The sequence below is a fragment of the Uloborus diversus genome, unplaced genomic scaffold (assembly GCF_026930045.1).
Source record: "Uloborus diversus isolate 005 unplaced genomic scaffold, Udiv.v.3.1 scaffold_12, whole genome shotgun sequence".
Classification (NCBI taxonomy): domain Eukaryota; kingdom Metazoa; phylum Arthropoda; class Arachnida; order Araneae; family Uloboridae; genus Uloborus; species Uloborus diversus.
Genome location: NW_026557876.1, coordinates 4,872,193 through 4,899,829, shown reverse-complemented (window position 1 = coordinate 4,899,829; position 27,637 = coordinate 4,872,193). Strand labels below are relative to the sequence as shown.

Sequence of the window (27,637 nt, the reverse complement as noted above, 5' to 3'; positions counted from 1 at the left end):
TCTTTTTATTATGCATCATTACTAACAACTACTAACACAAAAAAGACAGAGTTATGAATATAAAAGAATGCTAAAACAATGATGAAACACGTGGGTGTTTTCCGTTGATAACGGGGCTGCACAATAAAAAAAAGCTTATACTATTTATAACATTCATTCTTAATCAAATAATTTTAAATAAACTCCCTGCCGGATACCCACATCAGGCAGATTGGGTAGTGCAGGATATATTCATGTTTTTAGAAGGCAGTTTTCGTACGATCATACAAAAAGAGTTTATTTATCAAAAGAATTTTTCAACTTCCAACGGAAAATGTTGAAGTCGTTAGATGGATCACCTGATAAGAAAAACCATTGAATTTTTTAATGTTTCTGGATGGAAACAAGGAGCAATGAACCCTGTAGAGGGACATCACAGTTGATCTCTTGAAGGATGAAATTCAAGAGCAGCAGAATTGTGGGAAGATATGCATATTGCGAACTGTCTCCAGAGAACAAGTTTGACGAATGATCTGGAGAACACAATAGAAACCGGTACAAAGAAAATTAAGGTTTTGTCTTAAACAGATTTCATACTGTTTATCACTTTAACAGGTGTTCTAGCCCGTAATTTGGTAGCACAGATGAAATTTCTCATGTCTTGTTCACTGAGACAGAGCAACACAATGTCCGTGCAGGTGCGAGGCAGAGGAGGCCACTTTCGGGCCAGGACGGAGAAACACTCCAGAAACCGATCGGCGAGGACTCTCCTCTCCTCGGCCTGCTTCACTTTGAAAGCCATCAGCTCGACGTAGTACGGGAAGTCCGCCGTCGCCCGATCACAGCGCAAAACCTGTCGCTTAACTTCATTTGCGAGTCTCGGCGAGATCTTGCTCACGTGTTTCATCCCCAGCTCATGATAAGACACGTTCATCCCATCCAGCTTGGTGTTCTTCATCCGCTTTATCTCGGCGTAACACTCCGAGAGCACCTCGTTGCACCACTGCACCTTGTCCGTGGGAACCCTCATCTTGTTCCAGTTTATGTCGATGCCCCTCCAGGCACACATGGCCAGAATCACTTTCGAGATGTCTTCACTTCCTTCCCTCAGGCTATTTCGCAGAACGTACTCACCTCCTGCACCCCTTGAATAGGGACACACCCCGCTGAACAACAGCTTCTTAACGATGCTGGTGTATCCAAACGCCGCAGTAATACGGAGAGGGGTCATCCCGACTGCATCTCGGACGTCATTCGTGCCGTCGACGTCCGCCAGAAACTCGGCTGCAGCCCTACACCCCCAACTCACAGCATGGTGAAGGGGGGTCCGGGAGCCCACATTTTGGAGACGCATGTTTCCTCCTGCAGCAACGAGCGCTCTCAAAACCCTCGCGCATCCTATCATCGCGGCAACGTGCAGAGGAGTCAAATTACTTCTATCCCGGATGTTGCAGCTGTCAGCATCCACGAGGAGCAGTGCAGCAGCCTCCTTTCTCGACCTTATTGCCAGGTGAAGGGCCGTCCCTCCTTCTTTATCTCGGGCACAGGTGTCGAAGCCTAGGGCCAGCAGCTCCCGTATTTTCTCCACATCTCCTTCAAATGCTGCCCTGTGCAACTCTGTCCATCCGTATTCATCCGTTTCAGCCTGATGAGAGCCTCCGGTCATCTGCTGACGTTTCCTAGAAAAGAGAAAATTTTCTAGGTCAGGGGTCTTCAAACTTTTTTGCCAAAGGGCCACATTTGAAAATTTCTTAAGACAAGCGAGCCAATTACCCCCCCTCCCTCCCAGATCGGTCTAGGAAGATTGGGTGCCGTCGATTGGACACAGTTTTTGGGCACAGAAAATGTTGAACAGCGCCCAAAAAATAGACGCCCAATCTTCCCATTTCGCTCCCAGATAGAGATTGCTCTTCATGTAAGTTGCAATGGACCCTATTCACCTGACGTAACTGCGGGTGTTAAATGATATTTTGGGTACTGTGGCAGACGAAAATCCAGTTTTACGGCATCAATTGCTTTTATGCGGTTTATAAACTCTTCTATTTAAAAAAAAGAGGGCTTTTGAAACTTTTTAACTTAGAAACGTTGTAAAAGTATGATGAAGGATTCTTTATAACCGGTATTTTCATGATTTTAAAAATCTTGATTCATCATCAGAAATAGGGTGAAAACCCATTCTTTTTTCATTTTCCCCTTTTCTCAGCATTTTCTACGCAGTTATGAGTCTTTATAAGCCCTACGCATGTTCATGATGTATATTAAGTCCAGTGATTATTAAATTAAACGAGTTTCGATTGCACTACTAACACTGAATACTACATCAAAATACCTGCTGATGAAAAGTTGAAGGAACCGTTGCCAAACCGTGAGTAGGGTCCATTCAGAATCACAGGCACATTTTACCCTATCAAAACTCATTTAAATACACTAGACCCTCGTTTTACGCGGGGGTTAGGTTCCAGGGAAATGCAGCGTAAATCAAAATCAAGTAACTGAAGATTTAATATTAGTGTTTCATCTGGTGTTAGATTCCGTAGATTTAAAAAAAAAACCTTCATACTAGTGATAGATCAATATCATATGTTTTATTCCAATACATAATGTACAACGTGCATAAAGAAACATGTATCAACTTAGTGTTTATAAAAAAAGAGCTGCTTATGTTATTTTTTGGAATTCAACAAAAAATTTTCCTCTGTAGTTTTTTGTGGGGCATTAATGCTACATGATCACTAGCTTAATCTACATGGCGGGATCTTCTTTCACCAAAAAATCAGAAAGATCATCTGTGATCTGCCATTGTCAAGGAATGGCTCAAAATTTTCAATGTGAATGTTTTTGGTTGTGTGTCACTGATGTCAGTATCCTCGCTCATTTTGTTCTCCTTTGTCACTTCTAAAAGCTCTTCTGGAAAGAGCTCTGTAACCAATCGCAAAAAATGTCTCCAGTGGCCTAAGCTCACTTGAAATTGCAGTTTATTACTTGTTATCTGCAATCTAAAGAGTTTAAATTTTGAAAGAGGGGAAAATTTTTATCCGTTTGCAATACCGCATCCGCGTAAAGTAAACCCGCATAAAACGATATGTAAAAAGTGTACTGTATGTAAAAAGTGTTCATTTTTAATTTAGTGTTATTTTAGTATTCATAGAATTCAAAATCAAGTTTTTAATTTTACTTCAAATTTTCAGTTCTCATTCGCCAGATGTCAGAAAAATGAACGCAGGAAGAAAAACAACTAACTGGATTAGCATCAGAACTAACGTTCGTTAATCACTGGGTTTAAGCATTAAATGATCAAAATTACCCAAGAATTGATTCCAAAATAATTTTTTTTAAATTAAACCTCATAAGTTTTTATTTGTGAAAAAACACCACTATCATTAAAAACTAGCTAGAAACATTTTGTATAGAGAATAAATCCCAAATAAAGGATATATAAAATTATTATTAACCTTATAAATCCTTTATTATTGACTTGGCAATAATTTTCCAACACCTTTTTTCTGAGAGGGGGAGTTTAGAGGAAGAAATGGGACAGCGCTCATTCATGCTGAAATAAAATGTGAAAAATTATTTCAAGCTTTAAACTCTCGCTGCTACATTTACTTGACAAGCTAGAAAAGCTTTGCCTTTATCTTTACTAATAATAAAGCTGAATGTCCCTCTGTCTGTCCGGATCTCTGTGACGCTCATAGCGCCTAGATCGTTCGGCCGATTTTCATGAAATTTGGCACAAAGTTAGTTTGTACCATGGGGGTGTGCACCTCGAAGCGATTTTTCGAAAATTCGATGTGGTTCTTTTTCCAATTCAATTTTAAGAACAAAAACATCATAAGATAGACGAGTAAATTACGAAATTATCATAACGTGGAACCGTAACATGGGTACAAGCTAATTGGCGAGAAAATTCACCATACATTATTTGTAAATATACAGGCGAACCAAAAGACCTTTTAGTTTTCTATTACGGGCAAAGCCGTGCGGGTAGCACTAGTTTCAGAATAAATGCAAACTTTTACAAGGAAATTATTAATATCGAAGCATATGCATTCGGAAATAAATTTACATTATGTGAAAAAAGAAAAACTATAAACAGATTTTTAAAAAGCACAAAACGTACTGGAAAAAAAACCCAAAAGAACTCATTTTTGTGATATGTTACAGTTCTACAGTTTACATATTAACCCTGTATAAAACATTGTCATCCAGTGGTTATCAAAATCCTCCACACCAAAAACAGCCAGCCTTCACTGCCCTGTAGCTCAAATTTGCTACCACTAATTTTTGTTTTTAGCACCATTAAAAAGATTTACTACCACATTGTGCGTGTTTTTTTTTTTTTTTTTTTTTTTTTTTTTTAATGGTGTTCTTTGAGATAGAATACAAAAATGAGCCTGAAATGCAGTACTATGTCGTAACGAGTTACAATGTTTAAAGGTAAGATTGCTCTATATGCAGTCTTTTTTTTTGCAAATGTAGGGTTTCTTTCTTTTTTTAATGGTTGTATTTTACATATATTACATAAAAAACCTTATGCATCGTGTTAAAGCTTTGTTGAACTTTACGCATAGAGTAGAAGTTTTACAAAAGTAAGGAGGGGAGATTAGGGATACTTGATCCCTAGGGATACATGATCCCATAGCCAAAAATGTACCAAAATCATTAAGTAGAAATTTGAAACCTGACAATTATATAAAAGTAATACTTGTACATAAAAACTGGGAGAATTTTGTTTTTTTTTCAGCCTTTTTGTTTTAGCTTAAGCAATAATCGTCTGCTGAATGTGACAAGGGAAACTTTTTTTTAGGAAAGCATTCCGAAGTTTACATTATCCGTTAAATACAACTTTAAAAAAAAATACTGAAGTATAATGGTAAAGTATAGACAGTCTTTAATAATTGAAACCCTTGGTTTCAAGGGATGCATGATCCCAGGGATCAAGTATCCATATGACAATATAAACACATTGAAAACAATATAAATGTTGTTTACTTAGTTGACATTAACTTTAAACATTCAAAAAACCATGTTAACATAATAAAATTAATCATAGTTTGAGTGATAGATTTAAACCATCACTACTGTAAATATGCTAAACAATTGAAATATAAATTTACACTTGTAACCCACATAACACCTCAAACATCTGAACATAAACTCTGCTGATAAATTATGTTCTGATCAGCCAAATGAGCTTGAACAAGTTGAAGTAGAAGTCAATTCTTTGTTTGAAAGAAAAAATAAATGATTTTACTATAGTTAGATTTACAACAAAAAAGTGAGTTGCCCATCATGTTGACCCACTAGCGGATAGAATGCAAAGTTGGATTTCTAGAGTTTGAAATTAGTTTTCTAAAGCGAAAAGGTAATATGTTTAATCAATCTATTTTCCCTGAAAAATTGACAAAATGTGTTAAGCTGCACACATCCAGTAGGGTTGAGCAGAACTTAAAGAACTACAACAAACGAATTGTTTGCATTTGACTTTTCAGGTTTTGAAAACATATTAAGCTAGGCTTTCTTTTTTATGAGTACATTGATACTTACATTTTTCTTCCCTCTTTTTAAAAATTAATTCAAATGATGAAACTCTTAGTTTTATTATTGCAGGACAAGAAGCAAATAAAATGATTTTCGTGCTTGTCCTCCTATTTTTTTTTTTTTTATTTGTTGTAATTTTAGCTTAATTACGCTACTTTCAAAAAATTGTTAGTTTTATTTATAAAATATAGTATAGTTCACAACTGTATTGGATAATAAGTAACTGATCAAAAGCATCATAAGTTCATGAAAGTTGTGTACATTTTTTTTTACAAATGTTTGGTGAAATTTGAAAATCTGTTATTTTGTGTTCACATTATTATAATTTAATAAAGAAAATTAGAAATTGTTTTTTTAGAAACATTATTTAGAAAACTAAAATCCATAAACTGTCGATCTAATGAAAAGTCTATGTATTTTCTCAATAGGATCAAGTATTCCTAGATGTGGGGATACATGATCCCTTTATGAAATTTTTGAAAAAAAAAATATTTTACCAAAAAACTTTCAATTCAACTAAAAAAAAAAATACTGTCAGATGGAGGAAAAAATTACCTATATTCACGTTTTTTTTTTTTTTTTTTTTTTTTTTTTTTTTAAAGAAACTGAAAATTTGCAGCAGAGAAAAATATTGAAAACTAAAGTGGAGATCAAGTATCCCAAGTCTCCCTTACTAATACTATCCTTTTTAAGTGAGTATTTTTGAGCCATGTGCATGCAAATTATTTCATGTCAATACCGCATAGAATAAACAAACTTCAAATGCTAAAATCTTTTTGTTAGGCAGCACTGACAACAAACATTGACACAAATAAAAAGATAAGAGTTTTGTAAATTATACTGTAGTTCTCTCAAATGGTTGGTAAAACATGTGTGATTTATGCTGATATTAGGACATTTCACAATATTTAAAACATTATTTCTCAGCTGTGTGTTGTCAAGTATATTACCAGATATCTGCTTTAAATTGTCAAAGTTACATAAGATGCAGTCATTTTCAGAGTCCACACCTTTCACACGCACAAACAATAAAGAGTTTTGCATATTTCAAACAAACTTTTGAATTGGCAACATAGAATGTTATTGGATGTACCCTTGATGAGGAAAGATGTCAAATGTTTTTGACTGTTTCTTGGTGGAAGCAATGGGGAATTAGGAATGTGGAAGAACATCACCGACAATCTATAGATTCTGACGAAGGGCGGGACTAAAGCTAAAATCACGAATAAAAACATTCATATGGTTAGTTGTAGGCAAAATCTCAAATGCATGTGTTGAAAAATGTTCTCCAGAACAAAACAGGAATAAATGTAACCATTATTAAAAAACTGCATGAACTGTCTTATAGTTTTCTTGCTATTAAAGACTTGAAAAGGTTTTCAAGGACGTAAGTTGACAGCACTAATTAAGTTCTGCATATCTCGCTCGTTCAGGAAGGGTAATAAAATGTCTGTGCTGGTGGGTGGCAGAGGAGGCAACTTTCCAACCAAGACGAAGAAACACTGCAGACACTGATTGGAGAGGACTCTCCTTTCCTCTGCCTTCCTCACTTTGAAAGCAATAAGGTCCCCATACCGTGGAAATTCCTGCATCACATGATCACAAAGCAAAACATCGTGCATGACCTTGTTCTCAAGGTATCGCGCCACCTTTCTTGCAGATTGACTCGCTATGTCATAATAGGACACCCTTGATTCGTGCACTCGGGTTTCCTTCATCTTTCGAATCTCCACTTGGCATGCAGACGAATGCAACGCCGCCTATGATCGTGCCGAAGCATCATCTCGTTCCAATCGATCGTGATGCTTCTCCAGGCACACAATGCTAGAATCATCTTAACAACATCACCATGGTGTCCGTAGAAAGCCTTGTGCAGAGCATACTGTCCTTTGTTATTCTTTATGTGCGGATGCACGCCACTCAGCAACAGCTTCCTCGCCACTCCCAAATATCCTTGGAGTATAGCGAGATGCAGGGGAGTAGAGCCGGGCGTATTTTGTAATTCGTTTCTGCCATCAGCATCCACCAGTATCTCTGCTGCAACCTCATTCTTCTTATAAAGAGCAGTGTGCAGAGGGGTCTGTCCCGATGGATTCTGGAGACACGTATTAGCTCCGGCAGCAACAAGCTTTCTCACTATGTCCGCAGATCCATTTGCTGCTGCAAGATGAAGAGCAGTGCATCCATACCGATCTAGGATGTCAATTCCACTACAGTAGAAGACCGTTATAACGCACACCTTGGGACCAGAGCTTTTGTGTTATACAGGTTTTTGCGTTATATCGATCATTTCACAAATTCTGCAACTAATACTCAGAATATATCTATATATTAGCACTTCAGAATGAGTTTTATCTGCAATGAGTATTAAAGCACAAATATTAAAATTAGTTATTCACAAACAAATATGTTTCACAATCAAAATCCTGCACTTCTGCAAGCTTCATGGTTTGCATGACAGCTGCATTTTTAAGAGCCATCTGGTATTTTCTGTTTACTATGAGTGCTAATTTTCCCTTAAAAGCTTTGAAATAAGATGGAAAGATGAAAAACTTTCAACATTTAATTTGCCTAACCATTTTTATGTTTTCAAAGCAAAACAGAGGGATTTTTTAAACTTCAAAACCTGTTGTTTACTTCTGAAAAGTTGTGCGGTTTATAGAGCATTGTATTATACAGTTTGGCGTTATAACGGTCTTCTACTGTATTAGCATCAGCCAAGAGCTCAGCCTACGGCCCCCTTCTTCATCATCACAGCAGCGTGGAGGGGTGTCTGGCCCAATTGGTTTCGGAAATGGATGTTGGTTTCGGCAGCAATCAGCTTCCTGACTACTTCCACGTATCCAAGCCGTGCAGCAAGATGCAGAGGAATATCCCCATGGCAATCTTGGACATCATTTCCGCAGCCAGCATCAATCAAGATCTCTGCTCCAACCTCACTCTCAAAAATCAGAGCATTGTGGAGAGAGGTCCACCCCCCTGAACATAGGACATGGGTACCACTGCCTCTGGCAACTTCCTTCCACATATCCTCGAATGATTTAAACACAGCCAGATGTGAGGCACTGGGCGTTGGCAGCAGTTTCCTGGGCAAGAAAAGACATCTAAACTATCACGATAGAATAATTTCAACAGATTTTTTTTTCATTCTTATAAGTTTAAAAAAAAAACTACAACTAATAAGGATGTAACAATTTAAGGTGGCATAAAAGTAGATTAAAATGAAAGTGAAAACTTACTTTTGTGGCAGACTCTTGCAAATTCTGCTCTCAGAAGAATATCAATTTTGGTCGTACTTGAATCACTAATGCTATCAATTGGCACCAAGCATAAATATTTCTTCAAAGTACATTTACAGAAACTAATAGTGGCTCACATTGAAAGTCATATAAAGGGGATATCACACGAGAGAAATTACGGGACATCGCAACCGCAATAGGAACCGTCAACGCTATCTGGAACTGGTTTTTCGGGCGGGAAGTTGCCTACAGGGTTACTGCCGGTTGCTCGGACGGTTGCTCGATTTGCTCACAACGGGGGCTACCATTTTTTAGCGTACATCCATGTGCTTGCGCTTGTTCATCGCTTTTCGTCATATCCGCATTTGGTTATCACGCTGCGTCGCGTGAATTCGACAATTATGGTTGAAATTAGTAATCGAATACTTAATGCAGCTCTTGCAGTTTTAATTGTATGTGGATTTGTGAAAAGATGGCCAAAAAAAAAAAAAAAAAAGGGAAATGATCAAGGCAATGATTTCAGAGCTAGAGCATCAATTATTATTTCATGCAGTCACCAAAGCTCCTCCTATTAAATTCATATTTGAGTTTTAACATTAATTTGTAGTACTTATGGTGAAAATTTCAGAAAAACAGAAAACTTTTATTACTATTAATTGAATGTTTGATTTAAAGTGATACTCTTGTTACATTTAAAGAAGACATACAGAATATATGACTTCTCTAGGCTTATTTTTTCCTATAACTACTAAATTAAATCTTAATTTTAGATAGGAATTATTAGTCACTTATTGACAGGTAAGAAGAAATTTTAATTTTTTAAATTTTGAGTTCATAAATATATAATATCATATATTTATAATACAAATAAGCTTAATACTGAGAAAATTAACACTGCATTGAATATTAGTACGTCTCAATCAATGTTTCAAATGTTAATAAAAATAACTTTATCATTTAATAATGCCAAACATAATTTTTGACATCTCAACAAAATATTACAATGTGCGTATCATTTTTTAAAAATTCTTTGTATTATCATATTCTTTGATTTTCAGAGGGATTATTTTTCTTGACTGGAATAGAGTACATGTGTTACTACACAGTCAAAATATTACTAAATAGGTGGAGCTAAAAGTAGAGTAAATATTTCACCATTTCACTTTGCCTCACATTCTCCTACATTTTAAGTATTTTCAAATGGTACATACCAGAGCCATAGAAGAGGAAGGGCTAGGTCTTAGCGCCTCGAAAGTAGGAACGGAGGGGGAAAGTGCCAGTGACGTCACTAGGTACACTCGATCTGGGACATTTGTGTTGTGCGTGCGTGCGTAATTCCTCACTCTTTTCCCGTTTTTATGTTATTTCTTGAGGGTTAAGCTTCAAAAAGGAATGAAATACAAGGGTAAATGCTTTGAGTCCCATCGACAAGTTAATAAGCGATACGAAAAACAGTAAACCTAATTAAAATCTACAATACAAATTTTTAGTTTCTCTTGTGTAGTTTTGGATATTCTTTAGCCAATATTCCTGTTTTAAAGGGGTAGAAAGCGGAAATTTCGCACAGTAAAATTGAGCTTATAAAGAAATGAAAATAATTTACTGTGCTTGTCAAGTTTCCTCTCGTGTGTACATAATTTTGTCAGTTTAGGCTTTAAATAATATTAATAACATTGTTATTTCAATCTTGTCTCAAATAAAATGAAAGAGATAAGATTGATGTAAGGAATAATTAAAACATATTTGAATTTCGCGATACCATTTGAATCTAAATACTGCCGATATGTTTTAGAGAAAATTATTTTTTACGAAGTAACTATAACTCTGATCAAGAATCTTAACAAACGTTGTTTTTGAAAACTGAAGTAGAACCTCATTAACCTAGACTAATATAGGATCCAGGTCATCTAGATTGTTTAAAACGACTTAAACAAAACAACCTTTAAATTCAATCAATGTACATAAGTAAAATACTTGAACACAGTAAAAGTTGTATTTTGAATTCAAGAGAATGAAATATAAAGCTGCATTAAAGAAAATTAAAAAAATAAAAATACAGCCTTACAAAAATACATTATTGCACTAACGCGTTCTTCATTTATACCGTATGTACATTTAAATGGTTTTCCCAGATTAATGGGTGTTTACTGAAATTATTAATCAACATTTTATTCACTTCAATTTATCAATAACATATTGAAATTTAGCAACGTAAACCAAGTTTAAAGTTTCAATGATTATCGCTAAGTTTATAAAGCTAACTTATTTGTAGACTGAAAAATTTCTTCATGTCTGAATTCTACAAAATATTACGTTATAGTAATTAATTGAAATCTTTCGGAATATTCTACAAAGTTTTCTTCTGTGATAAAGTCCATTTAAAAAAAAATGTCGGCGTACCTTTTGTAATCAGAAAGTTTTTCGTTCAAATATCGGATTCTTCCAAATGTTCTTACGCGAGAAAAAAGTTCAACAGCTTTTTTATATGGGTCAGGAAATTAGTCTTCCAATACAGAAGAACAATTACCGTACTACCCCGCATTATTCGGCATGCCGGAAAAAAGCGAGGTTGACCAGCACGCCGAGAAATTCGAATTGTCCGGCATGCCGGATAATTCAAGGTTTATTTCGCATTAAAACAAAAGTAAATTTTCCCGTTCCGGTCCAATCAAAAGTCAAACCACTGTAAGTAAAAAAATAAATAAATCGCGAAAGTAACCTTTTTTCAAAATAAATGTGCATTTCATATAACATGTGCGTGCTATTTATGATAGGACATAACTAATGGATTTGATTACATGCCAATAAAGTAATCAGTTCAGAAACAATCATCATTACTGCGATTTATTCATATTTTTTTTACATAAAAATATTTTAGGTTCCTTTCAGAGAGGTAAGTTTAATTTTTATTTATCGAAGAGCTATGGTAAATTATTTAGCACTGGTTTAGGGGCGGACTCTTACTGCTTAAATGTTTGCTTACATAGTTTCAATTTAATTTTTATAAAATTATTTGTTATCAAACAATATTTTTCTTGTTAAAATAACAAATGGCATTGTTAGTAAATATTTTCACAAAATTAAACTGTTTGTTAATATCAATAAGATATGAAAAGAATTCATATTCATTTTTAAGCTGATCATATATTTTTTATATTATTATTATTTTTTTCCTAACCTCGATTTTTCCGGCATGCCGGAAAGGACCAGGCAAGTGTTATTGAAAATCTGGTAACCCCCAAATTTTGCGGCATGCCGGATAATGTGGGGTAATACGGTAAATGGCCAAGCTTTTGTACAATCACAAAAACACTAATGTATCTGATTTGAAAGCTTTAAATGATCACAAAAAAAAAAAAAAAAAAAGAAAAGCTCCTACAAAAATAGATACACGATTGAAATAATCACGATACAGTGCTCATTTTACATGCGAATTATTAATTATTTTAAGCATGGGGATACAGTGTTCAAGAAATTGTTTAGTTAAATCTATTGAATAATGTTTACAAAGACATTTCATGCATTACATCTAAATATTGTAGTTTTACGGTTGAAGGAAACTTATTACGGTCTCACAGTGCCGTTAATAAACTTATTAAATATCATTAACTTGCAATGTGACAGGGTTGAACCAAATCCTGCATTAAAAAATAACTTCGTACACCACATTTTATGAAATTTGCCTAGCTCTTTATCTTAACTTTTTAAAATTCTTCCTCCAATTATTTATTGAAGCAGCTTCAAATTTAGTATTCCATAAAAAAAAAGCATTTAAAAACAGAAAAGAAGGTTGTATTCTCAATTTTTTTATGTGTTTTGAGCTCTTTGAAAATTTTGACGGAAAGCTTAAGTTTCCAGAACTTTTTCAGTACTAGGCCATCAGCAGGTGAAGGCATTTTCAATACTTTCAAATATAATTACGCACAAATATTTTCGATTCTAAAAAATGTGACCTTTAATGTCTACTTTAGCATAACGTGGAGGAAAAATGACCTGCAACTGATCTAGCGCAGGAGCATATTTCTGAAGAAACCCTAGTCAAATGTTATGAGACATTTCCAAATTAAAATCAAACCTTGAAAACAATATTCATATCCTTATTCATAATAAGTGATTTTTAACCTTGTCTGGGATTGGCCTGGGCCCCTTCAACTGCTTCTTTAACAACCCTTGTACAGAGAACAAATACAATAAACGATACTAAAAACAATAAACGCAATTAAAATCTACAATACAAATTTTTAGTTCTTTTTGTGTAGTTTCGGAAATACTTGATCCGATCTGCGTATTTTGAAGGGGTAGAAAGCGGACATTTTGCATAATAAAACTGAGCTTATAAAGAAATGAAAATAATTTACTGTGTTCGTCAAGTTTACTCTTGTGTGCATTTTAATTTTGTTACTTTGAACTTAAAAAAATAATAATAATGTATTTCATTATAGAAAATGAAAGAGGTAAGATAATAAGGAATAACTAAAACATATTTGAATTTCGTGATGCCTTTCGTAAATATGTAATACTGCACATATTTTTTAGAGCAGGGTTTTTTTTTTCCTTTTTTTTTTACCTTAAGTAACAAAGCTCTAACCAAGAATTTTAACGAACGTTGTTTTAGAAAATTAAAGTAAAACCTCATTAACCCGGACTTTTGGGGATCCAAGTCATCCAGATTGATTAAAGCGGCTAAAACATAATAACCTATAAATTGGACCAATGCACATCAGAAAAATACTTGAACACGGTAAAAATTGTAATTTTTAATTCAAGAGAATGAAATATATAACTGCATTAGAGAAAATTACAAAAAATAAATCCAAAAATATAAAAATACGGCCTTACAAAAATACATTATTGCGCTAACGGGCCTTTTATTTATACGTAACGTTCCGGATTAGGCAAAGTCTTACTGTAATTATTATTCAACGTTTTCAACCACTTCAATTTAAAAATAAAAATTGAAATTGAACTACTTACAACGTAAACTGAATTTAAAGTTTCAATGATCATCACCGAATTTATAAAGCTAACTTTGTAGACTAAAAAATATTTTTATGTCTAAACACTAAAAACATTACGTTACAGTAATTAAATAAAATCTTACCGAATATTCTACTAAGTTTTCTGCTGTGATAAAATCCATTTTTTCATCTTTTTGTTAGCTTTCCTTTTGTCCTCATTCAGTTTCTCATTCAAAAATCGGATTCTTCTAAATGTCCTTACTCGAGAAAAAAGTTTAACAGCTTCTTTACAAGTGTCAGGAAATTGGTCCTCCAATATACGAGCCAATTCTTTCGTTATGTTTTTTGTTGTCCGAATTCCTTCTTTGCCGTGTATGGCTAAAAATATTTTTTCAAATTGTTCGATTGTTTCCAGCCATTCGTCAGTTGGAATCGTCAATCCTCCTTCAGATAAGGCAATGATCCACGGAGCGTCTGCTTTTTTTTCACTTTGACTGGACGTCAGATCTCCGAGAGTTGGGTCAATTTTTCTTACACGATATGCGATGTAGCCTGCAATATATTTTAGTCCTTCGTGTTCCGAGAAAGTCATCAACACGTCTGAAGTACTTTTCTCTAACTCCCACTCCATTGGAACTTCTTCTTCATACAAAAGAGAGCATATTTCGTTTTCATCCAGAGGTGTTGAAGGTGGATCTACTATTACATCATCTTCAAATGCATTTTTTATAATATCCGCAGTCAAATAGCAGTGCGCTTGTTCTGAGCTTTTTTCCAACACCGTGTTAGCTTTGGGTGATAATGAAGGCAATTTATTGGCTAATAGTAATTTTTTTAATCTGTTCATCACCTCAATCGGAGAAGGATGGTCATAAAAATTACCTGCACCTCTAATTTGACTAAATAAATTTTCTAAAGCATCTTGTGTCAAGCGTGCAGTCAAAATATAACGGAAGTTTTTTTCCTTTAAATTTTCCCACAAGCCTAAAAGAGATGCTATGGATGTGAGAATTCCTTTCTGAAAGGGAAGTAAACTTTTTTTACCAAAAACCCTCATTCCATGAATTGCAATCCGCATTTCTTCTAACACTTTTTTTTGCTCTGGAAAATGCTTCTCTTCTCCAAAACCCGACTGCATTGGTTTGTTACTCTTGGGATTTGGATGTGTGCTGTTGAATACATCAAAAAATGTGTCCACAAGCTTGAAAAAATCTGCAGCTTTTTTATTATTTGTTAAATGATCTATGGCTGTAGCTGTTGTAGCAGAAAACACTGCTTTAGCTGGCAAAACTTTCTGTCGGTTGTTGCCCTTCACATTCAAATACTCTGGTTTGAGCTTGGGGCACATTTTGATTTCTCCTCTATCTTTCCCAAGAACATCTTCCAGAATATTTTTTGTGAGGAGCGTTCCGTCTGCCAGAATTAGGCCACTGTCCAAAAAGTGGTTTCTCAGTAATTTTAAAAAGTGGGGAGGATCAGCAAACACCCAAATTTTTTTATCTTTATTGCCCGGATGTTCAAAGAATGAATTTTCAGGAGAAATGTTTAATTGACGCCACAAAGTCGATGCGCCACCTAAATCAGATACAATTGCTGAAATAAATAGACCATAACTCTCGGCTCTGAGGATTATATCGAAAAGAAGATCTTTTGTCATAGGTTTTTGAAAATCATAGAAGATAGGCTGCCTCCAAGATCTTAAAATTCCTCTTGCTAAAACAAATTGAACTTTTGAGAAAGAGCCTAAAACTTGGTCATCTCTCACGTCGTAACAATATCTACTGTCTATGTGCATCTCATCGAAACTAAGCGTGCACATTCTTTCCTCTTCAGACATAGATTCAGAGGTTTTTTTAAATACCATTAGGACTTTTTCTAAAATGCCGGGCTTGCAGGAAAACTTTGCACACCACCTTTTAAGAGTGCTTGCAGATGGTAACGGGAGTCCAATAATTGTCCGCCAGTGTTCATAACTTTTTTGAGATATAGCCCTTAACACCAAACTTCTGGAAATATCTTCGGGGGTCCAATTTATACGCTTCTTTTTTTCTACTATTGCTGACAGTTGCGTTTTCGTTAGCACTTTTTCCATGCAATTCTTCATTTTCGATGCTTTTTTAAGTTTTCTTCGTAAACCTTTAGCTTCCGAAATTAAATTCTTTTTTTGAATTTGCAGCTGAAGTTTCTTTCTAGTAACTCTCATTTTGTGCTTCAGTAGCTCCTTTTTTTCTTCTGATAATTTTATTATCTCTTTCTCTAAAAAATCTACTTTGAGAACCAAGGTTTCATTTTGTATTTTTAAGTCATTGCATTCAGAGCAATCAATATTAGATGAATTGTTTTCTCCTTCACAAATATCTTCATCTGCCTGTGTTTGCAGTGGAATTTCATCAAGTCGAATTAAGGCGTTTTTTAAAATATTTCTTTTTTCATTTCTTAGTCTACGTTCATTTGCCAATGGAGCATCACTCTCAGAAATACTGGGTAAATTTAGGTTGGGTATCGCATCATGCTTCAAGTTTTTTCTCTCTTCAAGACCAAGTAGCTGATTTTTTAGGTCTACTTTGTAGTCATTTGCTGCAAAATGTTCACTACAAATTCTAGCGTTGACAATGTTCACAGTATCATTCCGTTTGCATTTATGCAACCATTCTTTTGCCAACTCTGGCTCTTTAGGAAATCTGTGATAAATGATGTTTCCTCCTCTAGTTTTTTTTGCGTAATTCTTACACGTTGCTACGGCACATGAAGGCATTTTTATGATTTAAATATAAGTATATACAAGAAAATGTTAAACAAAAATTATCTACATTAGACGAGTAAAAAAACTTTCTGAAACAGCATAGACTTTAAAACAAATTCGCGCACTGTACGACTACACTGAAAAGGGATGCAATTATGAATGACGAAGGATAAAATGGTCACTCAGTTACTTCGCATTTTCAGAGCTGCATAAATCGTTTCTAGGAAAACCAGATGTTGAGTATTTTTCCTGAGGCTCAAGTATGATGAGCTCCGGAAGAACACCCTCTGATGCTTTCTGAAAAGAAATACTTTCTTGTGAGAAATTCTACACGTCATTAGTCCATGTCCCGTAAATGCACCTCATCCGTGCCGCAAGCTAAAAGTTAAGCTGATTACCAAAAATTAGCAACCTCCCTCAATATTTCCATTTCTAAGAAAAAACGGTAACTCTCATGAGAAGGGAAGGAAGCTAGCCACATCGTATTTTCTTCGATTTCTCCCGAATTCTCATTGAAAGATGGAAAAATTTATTAGCTTGCATTTGACAGAAAGTGACCCTACTGCTGTCCTGATTTGACCTACATGTGCTTTAATTTTGAACAAGATATTTGATTAAAATAATACCTTTCCTCTTAACCCAAGGAGAGGGGGGGGGGGTGCGAAAGATGTTACGCATTAGGCCCAGTGATTGAGTTGTTTCAACATTAGCACGGTCAAGAACTAAAATAATGTATTTTTTCTCCCACACGTTTAAACTTGAAAATATTCCTATCATTGTGAGAGTGCCAAAGAAGCACGTTTTATCGCAAACATTATTATTGAAAATCTCTGAATTATGAATCTTTACCTTAATTCTAAATGATACCAGTGTTAAACGTTTTTTATTTGATTCAAGGAAATTGTGAGTTTTGTTGCACAAATAGACGATACATTTAAATTAAAATCAACAAAGAATTATTTTCGGTAAAACACTTGGACAAAAGACTTAAATACAAGATATTGAAAAAAAAAAAGCATTTTTTCTGAAGTAGTTACAGTTTTAACTCAAACAAAATAACGCAATAAAATTAACCTGCAACAGTAATATGTACCCGTGCTTGTAAGTTTATTTACTTTGTAAAAAATGCTGGGCCCCTAATGAGAATTCTAGAAAACAGTTTAAGAAGAACGATTAAACGGCCTTCCTTTTGTACAATCATAAAAACATTAACCCCCATTAAAAAAAAGATACCCGATTTAAATAATCACAATTTAAGGTAGTTATAAATGTATTGTGTTCATTTTCCATCCCCCTATCCCCACCTTTAAGTCATTGTCACATCAATGCGATTTATTAATTATTCAATTATTTCACACAAGTGGAAAGCGTGTTAAAGAAATTATTGAATTAGATGTATTGAATAATATTTACACAGAAATTCCGTGCATTACATCTAGATGCATTGTAATTCTACGGTTAGTTGTTGAATAAAATTTATTTAGGTCTCACAGTGCCCTTACTGAAAAAAAAAAAAAAAAATCATAAAAGTACGTTGCAAAAAGTTGAGAGAAATCCTACATTAAAAAATACCTTGCGTGCACCACATTTTAAGAAAATTTTCTTTCTCTTTGTCTTCACTTTTTAAATTCTTTCCTAAATTGTTTGCTGCCCGGCTTTAAATTTAGTGTTCCATTTTTTAAAAAATGAAAAGAAGGTTGTATTCCCAATTTTTTGGTGTGTTTTGGACCCCTGAAAATCTTGAAGGGGAGCTCAAGTTTCCAAAACTTCTTCAGTTTCAAAATCCTCCGTCTCACGATGGCATTTTTAATACTTACAAATATTACATATTTTTTTTCGATTTTAAAAAATGTGACCTTTATGTCTACATCAGCAAGTAGAACGAGAAGCAAATATAACGTACAACAGGAAAAGGAACTTTTTTCTGGAGAGGCCCCAAGGAAAGCTTTATGAGACATTCCCAAATAAAAGCTTGAAAATAATATTAATATCCTTATTCATAATGAGTGGATTTTAATCATATCTGGGAGGGGCCCAGGTCCCTTCAACTGCCCTTTAAAATAACCCTTGTGCAGAGTAAACATTCTAAAGAGATTTCAGCTTGAATACTCAAAGCTGCAGAAATCTCTGGACAAAGTGTACCCGATGACGTCAAAAACGAGTTTCCCCTTCTTGTCACCACATCGGCGGTGAAACGCTTAGTACAAAGGAATGACCTAGCCCTTGTAAACTTCTATAGTCCTGGGTACATACTGTATGTACCCATCAGTTTGAATTAAAAAAGAAAAGTACAGCTTCAATGCTATGATTTTTAAAAAGGAATTTTCACGTAACTTTTTCAAGGAAAAAATTTACTGTAATTGTTCAAGTATCAGAATGGGGTGGCTTCCTCCAGTCAAAAGTAGTACTTTTATCACTGAAATTGATACAATAAGCAAAAAATAAAAAAAAATAAAAAATAACTTGGACCCAAAAATACTTTCATTTTTCCAACCATTATTTTTTAATTAATTTTTTTAAATGTCCGATTTTTCAAACAAAGCGCGGTCTTGATGACGTTACAAATACACGTGAGTAAAGATGCGAATTAAATATTTTGCTCTGTGAATGTCAACACGAATGGCATTTCATCATTTGTGACGTCACATGACAGAAATGTAAACAATGAAAGCGCCACGATTTAAGTAATTTTTTAAAAATATTAAACAAAAACAAATTATTTAAAAAATGGTCAGATCCTATGTTTTTAAACATGCTCTTTCAGAAAAAAATATGTTTAAAATTTTGGAAACGACCCCATTGTAACATTTGTGCAAAACAATTTTCAAAAACCCAATGCACCAATATAAATTAAGAAATGCATAAAATTCGCACTGATGTTAACTAACATATAAGTAGCAATTTAAATTTAAAATCAGATGCAAAACCAAAGATTAAATGTCGCTCATCCGTTTTTTAAAGTGTAACTGAAAATATTTGAAACATAAAATAAATAGAACAATAAAAAGGAATCCCCACATTTCTGTCGCCACGATTGCAAATGTTATTTTACAGTGACGCTGCCTGACGTCACGAAATCCTATCGCTCTGATTGGTTCCTTCGTAACTTGCCCAGAATTAAAGGCAATTTTTTTCTAGCGGAGGAAAAAGTTTGCCCCTATACGAGCAACTGCAAATTTCCATAGCACACGAGAATTTTGGAGAAATCATTTGTGGAAGTGAGTAGAAAAACCAGTTCCGGATAGCGTTTACGGTTGCTATTGCGGTTGCGATGTCTTGTAATTTCTCTCGTGTGATATCCCCTTAAGGGAGGGTGGGCCACAATGAGACATTGTAAAATTCAAAAATAAATACAATTCTGACAGCTACCACCACCTAGGAGTAAACATAACCAAAATGCTCCCTAGAATTCCTAGTTCCATGCTGTTCTATGCTTTTGTTTTGTAGAGAAAAAAATTGTTACTGTTTGGACACGCTGAAAGTTATTTGGATAATTTCTTGCATCTATCATAATCTTTTTTAACTCATGGTTTATTTTAATGATATGAAGCAAAAATTATTTTGTTGTTTGGGCCACAATGAGATGCCCAAGCACCAGTAAGCAAGTGTAAAATAGTTATCTACTTTCTTGTTATAGTTTACAAAAAACAAATTTAACAATAAAAAATAGGCTTGATTTAAAAATATTTATATTTTAACTAATTGTTACATGTGACCTTTTTATTTTACTACACAGCTTTGTACAAACCAAAACTAGAAACCGGTTAGGTGTTAATAAGTTTGCCAAACATGGTACTTATTTCAAAGCACTTTATAATTATAATTAATATTTGTATAAAATAACTATATAAGTTAATCATCAATTAATATTTGGCATTTATTATTTTATTCTCTTCCTGTTTTTTTTTTAAATCCTGTTTTTTTTTTTTTTTTTTTTTTTTGCTTACTGTAATTAAAATTGTTTCGTATGTAATAAAAAACAGTTTTAAACATTTTAAATATGCTTTAAGCAAAAATAATGTGTTTCTTAGCAACCCTGGGCCTGAGTCAGAGAATAGGCTTATTATTACTATGGTTCTAGTTAAAAAAATGTGTAATGGAAAAAGTATGAGAGATTTAAGAGAATTAGCATATGAGATGGCTATATTTTAGGTAAAGAACTGATCATTCAGCTGTCCCATTGTGGCCATATTTAGTGTCTCATAGTGTCCCATAACTGGGCCACAATGAGACACTTTTCATCGAATTTATAAAGCCACAATACTTTTTTTTCTAACATTAAATGGGCTAAATTTGGTGCAATATAATATAATTTGACCTTCAATATAATCAAAAATGTTTATGTGCTTTAGAACTCACTAATATATGAAAAATATGTTTTTTGTCTCATTGCGGCCCACTCTCCCCTACACTTAAAAAATATGGCTGATAGTGGCTTTGAAGAAGTCAAAACTTGAAAACATTTTTATTGTATAATTTGTTTTTGACAGATTTTTCTCCTGTATTGATTCTAGCGTAGTTTCATACCCCCCCCCCCTCTTTCCAATCCCTTTATTTTCAAAATATCATGATATTTTGATAATTTCGATGTTTATTTTTCAACTATGGTATTTTCAATATAAAAAGTATATTAACATAGTAATATTGTTAATTTATGATGAAAAATAACCAAAAAGTTATGTGCTATATTTTTATGAAGCATTAATGTATCATTAATATAACAAAGTAAAATATTCCTTTTTTATTTTATATTCATAAAATTATTAGTAATGTAACACTTTAATTCATATTAAAAGTGCCTAATTAATTAATTAATGTTGGTCAGAAAAATAAAATACCTTATGAACTGTGCACCATTGAATGCATATTTTTACTTCTGAATCATACAACTGTATAAAAGTAGCTAACAGAGAAAAAAAATGAGTAAAAGAGCTAAAGCTAAATTAACTCCATTAAAATAGATAAAGATCTAAAATGAGACATGAATAATGAAAAGAAACCTTAATTTTAAGTCTACATCTTCATATAAATAATGGCCGATGATCGAGTAAGCCGCGAATTTCAACAATGAAACTCCTGCCACGGTATGATCATTTAATTATATGTTTTGGCAATGTCAAACACGCATTGAAAGGCTTAATTGAGACAAGGCTGAACTGGATCCGGTGACTTAACTGTTTTACTGGTAAGACTGTGTCATTTCAGGGGAATGAAGAAACAAAAGAGAGGTCAACAATGAACGCTATCTACTGGAGTTAGGGTTAAAATATCAACTATCAAAATATCACCAAAAAGGTAATTGCTTTGTTAAAATGTAGAAAAAGAGAAGCAATTTTCACTCATCATATCTTGACGGGCGACTTTCTAGTATTGTAATAATGGCATAACAAAATCAAGAGTGATTTGAGGTTGTATTAACTATTTTGAAAATTTTAGACTTTTCGAACCCTGCGGATAGGGATATCTGGCCCATCACTAGTATTATCCAATATGAAGTTCTGCGGGCATCAACATGACAAAACGTTTACAGAATGATTCAAATTACCTGGGAGGCTCGTCCTCAGAGTTTTCAGACTGACGCTTGGTCCCTCCATCTGCTGCTGGCAGCTGACTGTCTGTCTCACTTGCAGTTCCCTAGAACATAAGGTTCTTTGATAAAGCAATATAATAAGCTGACAGTTAAACCAGGGTCGTATTCAAGGGGTGGATTTTTAGGGTTAAAACACCCTTTGAAATGTTTCAAAAGCATTCAAAAAAGCTTATTTTTATTATGATTTTTTTTTTTTTTTTGCTAATTTTTTTTTAATTTTATTTTATTTTTTTTAATTTTTGCACTTCATTCTTTAGAAATTTTATTTGAAAAATAAAATTAATATTACTGAAAAATTGAGAAGCAAAGGGATGTAAGTGGACATTTTCAAGTTTTGAGTAAAACGCGTTTAAAGATAGCGTCCTAGATAAGCTTTCATTGAATTTTTTTTCTAAATCATGCTGTATAACAGCACCAACCTGGGCTACTAGTACATCTCTTGCCCCACGACAGAGGAGAGGATCACCTACCATGCGTATAGGTTATCTCCAAATTTTTAATTTTGCCACTTCACACACATTTGCTTCTCACTGCCTCATTTGTACTTATTACGTACATAATTTCTTACAAAAAACAGCTTTATCCTTCAGATTTCAAAACATCTGAAGGACCAAATTCTATATTTAGCGTATTTTTATTATTGTAAAAAAATATGAATTCAAGAAGTATTACTCAGAATGCGCACATTTAAGTACACGCATCTATTCTTTTGAGTTATCGAAAAAACATCAATTAATAGAAGTACAGAAAATTATGTAGTGGAAATGTCAGATTTTTTTTATTCTTCATTAAGTAGATACAGTAGAAGAACGTTGTAACACCGACCTGTATAATGCAATTCCCTATAAGCTGCACTACGTTTCAGAAGTAAACAATAGGTTTTGAAGTTTAAAAAATCCCTCTGTTTTGCTTTGCAAAAATAAAAATTGTTAGGCGAATTAAATTTTGAAAGTTTTTCATCTTTCCATCTTATTTCAAAGCTTTTAAATTGAAAATTAGTACTCATAGGAAACAGAAAATACCAGATGGCTCTTGAAAATGCAGCTGTTATGCAAACCATGAAGCTAGCAGAAGTGCAGGATTTTGATTGTGGAACATATTTATTTGTGAATAACTAATTTTAATATTGGGGCTTTAATATTCATTGCAGATAAAACTCATTCTGAAGTGCTAATATACAGATATACTCTGAATATTAGTTTCAAAATTTGTGAAATGATCTATATAACGCAAAAACCTGTATAACGCAAAAGCTCTGGTCCCAAGGTGTGCGTTATAATGGTCTTCTACTGTACATCATCTTTTACATTTGCTTAACAAAATTCAGCATTAGTTCAGTGAGTTGTTTTTTTTGACCCGACTGCACGTGTGTAAGCACCCAAGAACGTATGAACGTCTAAAATATCCATTTTGACCATTCCCGAGTTAATTATCATGACTTTTCTTGTGACGTCCAATTGTATATATATGCGTTCGAATCTTGCATAACTCAAAAATGGTATGAGGTAGAATGCTGAAATTTTGCAAGTTGACTATTGAGTGGTGTCCACTTGTGCACCTCCCCCAGGGCCGGATTTGGAAGTGTGTAGACCCCGGGGCAACAAAAGAATGGAGGCCCCTAATCAGGGTTCAAAAAGATCATCATATTTTCGAAAATATCCGAAACTTTGATATGTATCCGAATATTTTGATGTATATGTATATATCCGATAATTTTCGATCAGCACTGTAATAGTAAATACATCCTGAAGTTACTGCTATTTATTTTTTTTATATTATTATTATTATAATTTATAAAGGAGAAAAAAACGTAAAATTTGCTGAGCCGTGAAAGTTAGGATATTTTGTAAAAATTTTACTGTGGGGGCCCCTTTATTGTGGAGGCCTTGGGGCAGTAGTTCCACCTGCCCTCCCCCAAATCCAGCCCTGACCTCCCCTTTGGGTTGCATTCGGATGTTTGAAAAGGGGTCTCTTATATATTTTTGGAGAAAATCAGTGTTCACTTCAATGAAGTTGTCACCAAGTTGGCAAAAAAAAAACTATTTTCCGAATCTGGTTTCAATTTGGAGCTATTTAGAGAGTTATCCAGTGGCTCACATTTGAATTGTCGATATTGGGAAAAATTGATCCCTGTAAAACACTATTTTGTATCAGCAAACTAGGGGTGAAAATATTTATATTGTTTTATTTGCATACTCCAAGGCACTTTTATCATTAAATTGGCATAAAAGGAAATTAAGTGGTGAACATATCAGTTCGTTTACTTCCTAGTTCTACCCAGGGTACATGAAAAGTAAAATTATGAAAAGAGTGAAAATAGATAAAAATCAAAAATGCATATTGAGACACATTTTTGATGCAAAAATTATTTACCATTGTCTTCCTGTTAATCAAGTTAAGAGGTCTTAAAAGTTCGCCAAAAGTTTATGAAAACTCGCCAAATTTAATGATTTGGCAAAAAATTGGTGGTAAAGGTACCAAGTAACTTCACTGTCTGCATGTGGCAAGACATTCAATGGCCAGGCAAAGGTGACTCACAAAAACTTGCATAATTTGGCGGCTTTTCTTAAAGTTTCGGAAGACTTAGGGACTGCATATTTCAATGACGGGAACATGGGGAGAAAATCTATGCTTCCAGAAACATGTTTTACTGTGCTCACCGGATAGCTACTTATTTAAAAAAAATTTCATCATTGCACTGTATTATGGTTTCCCGGTAAGACAGGCCTAAAATTGGGGAAAATAGGTAATTTTTTCTTCAAATGTTTGTGATTTTATTTATACATTATGAACTTTACAAAGCTAGAAATGAAGTTAATATAGTCATTTGTTTATTGTTGAGAATATTTGGTAGATAATTTTACCAAAATCGAAATTGAGGAGTCGATTTCAAACATTGCCAGATCCTTTTTATTTTTTGCCTTTAGTGCAAAGTATCTGAGGATTTCAAATTATTGTAAGTGAGAGCAAAAATTAGCAAGCATAATTTTGTACTACGGTACTTACCATTCTATAACTTACATTTTCTGTATAAAAAATGTATGTTTACAAAATGTTGAATATTTAAATTTGTTCACTATTCGATTGCCGAATATCAAAGTATTCGGTCACACCAAATACAGTCGTACCTCGGTATCATGTCAGTTTTAAGAGTGTCAACAAAGTGTCGTCATACCCGGAGCGACGTCATAACAGGAATAGTTTAAAAATTCGTAATTAAACATTAGTTAACAATATCATTACAGATTTAATAAAGAAGTTGAATTATTGGTGGGTAAAACTAAAATGTCAAGAAAAAAAATATACGCCACATTTTTTTTGTATTCTAAAATACTTTTCAATAAAATTTACTTCGTTTTTGAATGATATTAGTATTCCTACATTCCACAAAGTTGATTATTTGAAGAAGGGGTTTACTGTAATTATCAGCAAGAAAGAAACCAAGGAGGAATCTTCACTTAGGGCCTCCGATTTTGACAATTAAACCTTATGTTTCGAAAGGGGAAAAACGCTTTATAATTCCTTTATCAATTTTAAAGTTGTGTGTTCCTTTTCATTCTATTGAGTAGCTCTTATCTCTTTTTCTCTCATGGGAGAAGCTTTCAGTAGCCACCTACACACAGCTATGGTCTTATTCTTCTACTGATACTTCCCTAATCCAGGATAAAATCCACCTGATTTGCATTCCTTTCGATTGTCCTTCTTGTCAAAGTCTGAAATCTGTAGCTTTCAGAACTTATCTTACTCAACCCCGCCATTCTTGAGGGAGCATCCGTGGTCCATAATAAAATATGTCTCTAATCTCTTACCAGAGACTGAAATTCCTAAAATAAACTATTCCAGATATTTTCATTACTTTACCGAAAATATTTCGCTTGCAAAGAAAAATTCGATCCTGTGCAAGCAGCTCAAAGTGTCGTTGTAACTGGAGTTTCACCATTAAACACTGTTGTAAAATCTGGAGCCCCTCAACATTAAGATTATATAGCATGAGTTCGGGACTTTGAAAACGTGACATCCGGAGAGTCGTGAAATCCTGTCAAAATATTAGACATTTTTATTTATTTTTCTTGACTTTCCGGTGCTGGGGAAATGATATTAATTATACTTACCTATTTCTATGTGAGGGGACTCTCCATGTCTTGACGCTACACTGGTTAAATGCAGTCCCAGGACTTTCGTTCATACCCGCATGCATAGTGAAAAATGTAAACAAACCGCATGGTGCACGATTAACGGTTCAGTTAAAACTCACAGTGAAAATAATTTTTTTTCGTCGAAGTAACTGTTTCAACGAAATTAAGTGTTGCCAATAATATTTTTTGAGCTTCTTTGGAGAATTTCATCAAACAGTCAAGAGTGAAAGTAAAGTGCGTGGAACGTCATTGAGGTGGTATTTAAGCGGTGGACATCCGTCCATCGATCTCTCTCTTTCTCCCACTTCCACTGCAACGATGTCTCCTCCTGTATAAGCTCCAGTAGTGGGCTAGCTGCACAGGGCTTGGTCATCCTGCTGATGATGGAATCGTGCTTGATCCACCTGCTGAATGAATAAGTTAGGCCGGCCGGCCTTGGGTGAACTTCTCAAGATTTGGATTAGAAATTACCTGGCTGAAGACCATTCAAAACTACTGGACCTTTTTTTGTTATCAAGATGAATTTTTAGGAGCACCTGTGGTAGAACTAATTTTTTTGTTTCTTGTTATGCTGCAATATTGTTTCATTGCTGGATTAGGATTCTACATAAATACACTAATTTTTTAAGAAGCTTTAGAAATGCTCGCTAACATGTTGTATTTTTTCTGTACTAATAAATGTAAATGATTTACTTAAATATGCTTACTAATTTGTCTCAACCAAGACACATTTGTGAGGTTCACTAAAAACTTTAAATAGTTTTTCCTCCTAACAAATCCGTTTGTCGCGATAATGAGGTTCAACCGTATTCGTTTTTCATTGGCCCAACAAGCAGTATACCGAATATCAACTGAATATTTGGTCCTCCTTATTTAAAACTTTTTTAAAATCACATTATTAATATTACATTATGCGCTAAAAAGTTTAGTTCAAAATTGTTACAATCACAACAGCAGTATTTCAAAACATCTGTTTACTAGAGATTTCAGTTACTGCAACAAAAGATAAAACATTCACTTCAAGATTAGCAAAACTTACAGAGCTCATTTTTCCTTTCAGGGATTTTTTTCTTTGGAGGAGGATCACAAGTAGGTTCTTTATTTAAAATGTATCTGAAAATAAAATTAAAAGTAACTATAGATTACACATTCAAATATACTTCTCACAATATGCATTACAGGTGTTGATTACTAACAGATAGTATCCAAAGTGGGGCAAAGTTCTTGAGAAGAATCATAAATATCTTCATTTATAAGTACAGTGACCGCCGCTTATTAAAATCACATTCGTTCTCAGGACATTTGATTTTATAAAGCGGCTGATTTTATAAACCGGCATACCTACCTTTAAAGATGTGAAAGGTTTTTGAAGTTTAAATAGATTAAAAAACGAAATGAATTACGCCATTTATTTCTGTTTTAAGTATTTCAAAATACAGTTCTCATTTTAA

At 33.9% G+C, this 27,637-nt stretch overlaps 1 protein-coding gene across 1 annotated transcript; it reads right to left on the bottom strand.

Moving 5' to 3' along the window:
- On the bottom strand, positions 1 to 27,301 carry LOC129232380 (ankyrin repeat and protein kinase domain-containing protein 1-like). The gene is made up of 3 exons (XM_054866530.1): positions 27,226 to 27,301; positions 22,006 to 22,094; positions 1 to 1,658 (listed from the first exon to the last, which is right to left on the bottom strand). Exons 1-3 carry the CDS (start codon positions 27,232 to 27,234, stop codon positions 560 to 562), a joined length of 1,197 nt encoding a protein of 398 aa, XP_054722505.1. The 5' UTR covers positions 27,235 to 27,301; the 3' UTR covers positions 1 to 559.
- Between the last annotated feature and the right edge of the window lie 336 nt (positions 27,302 to 27,637).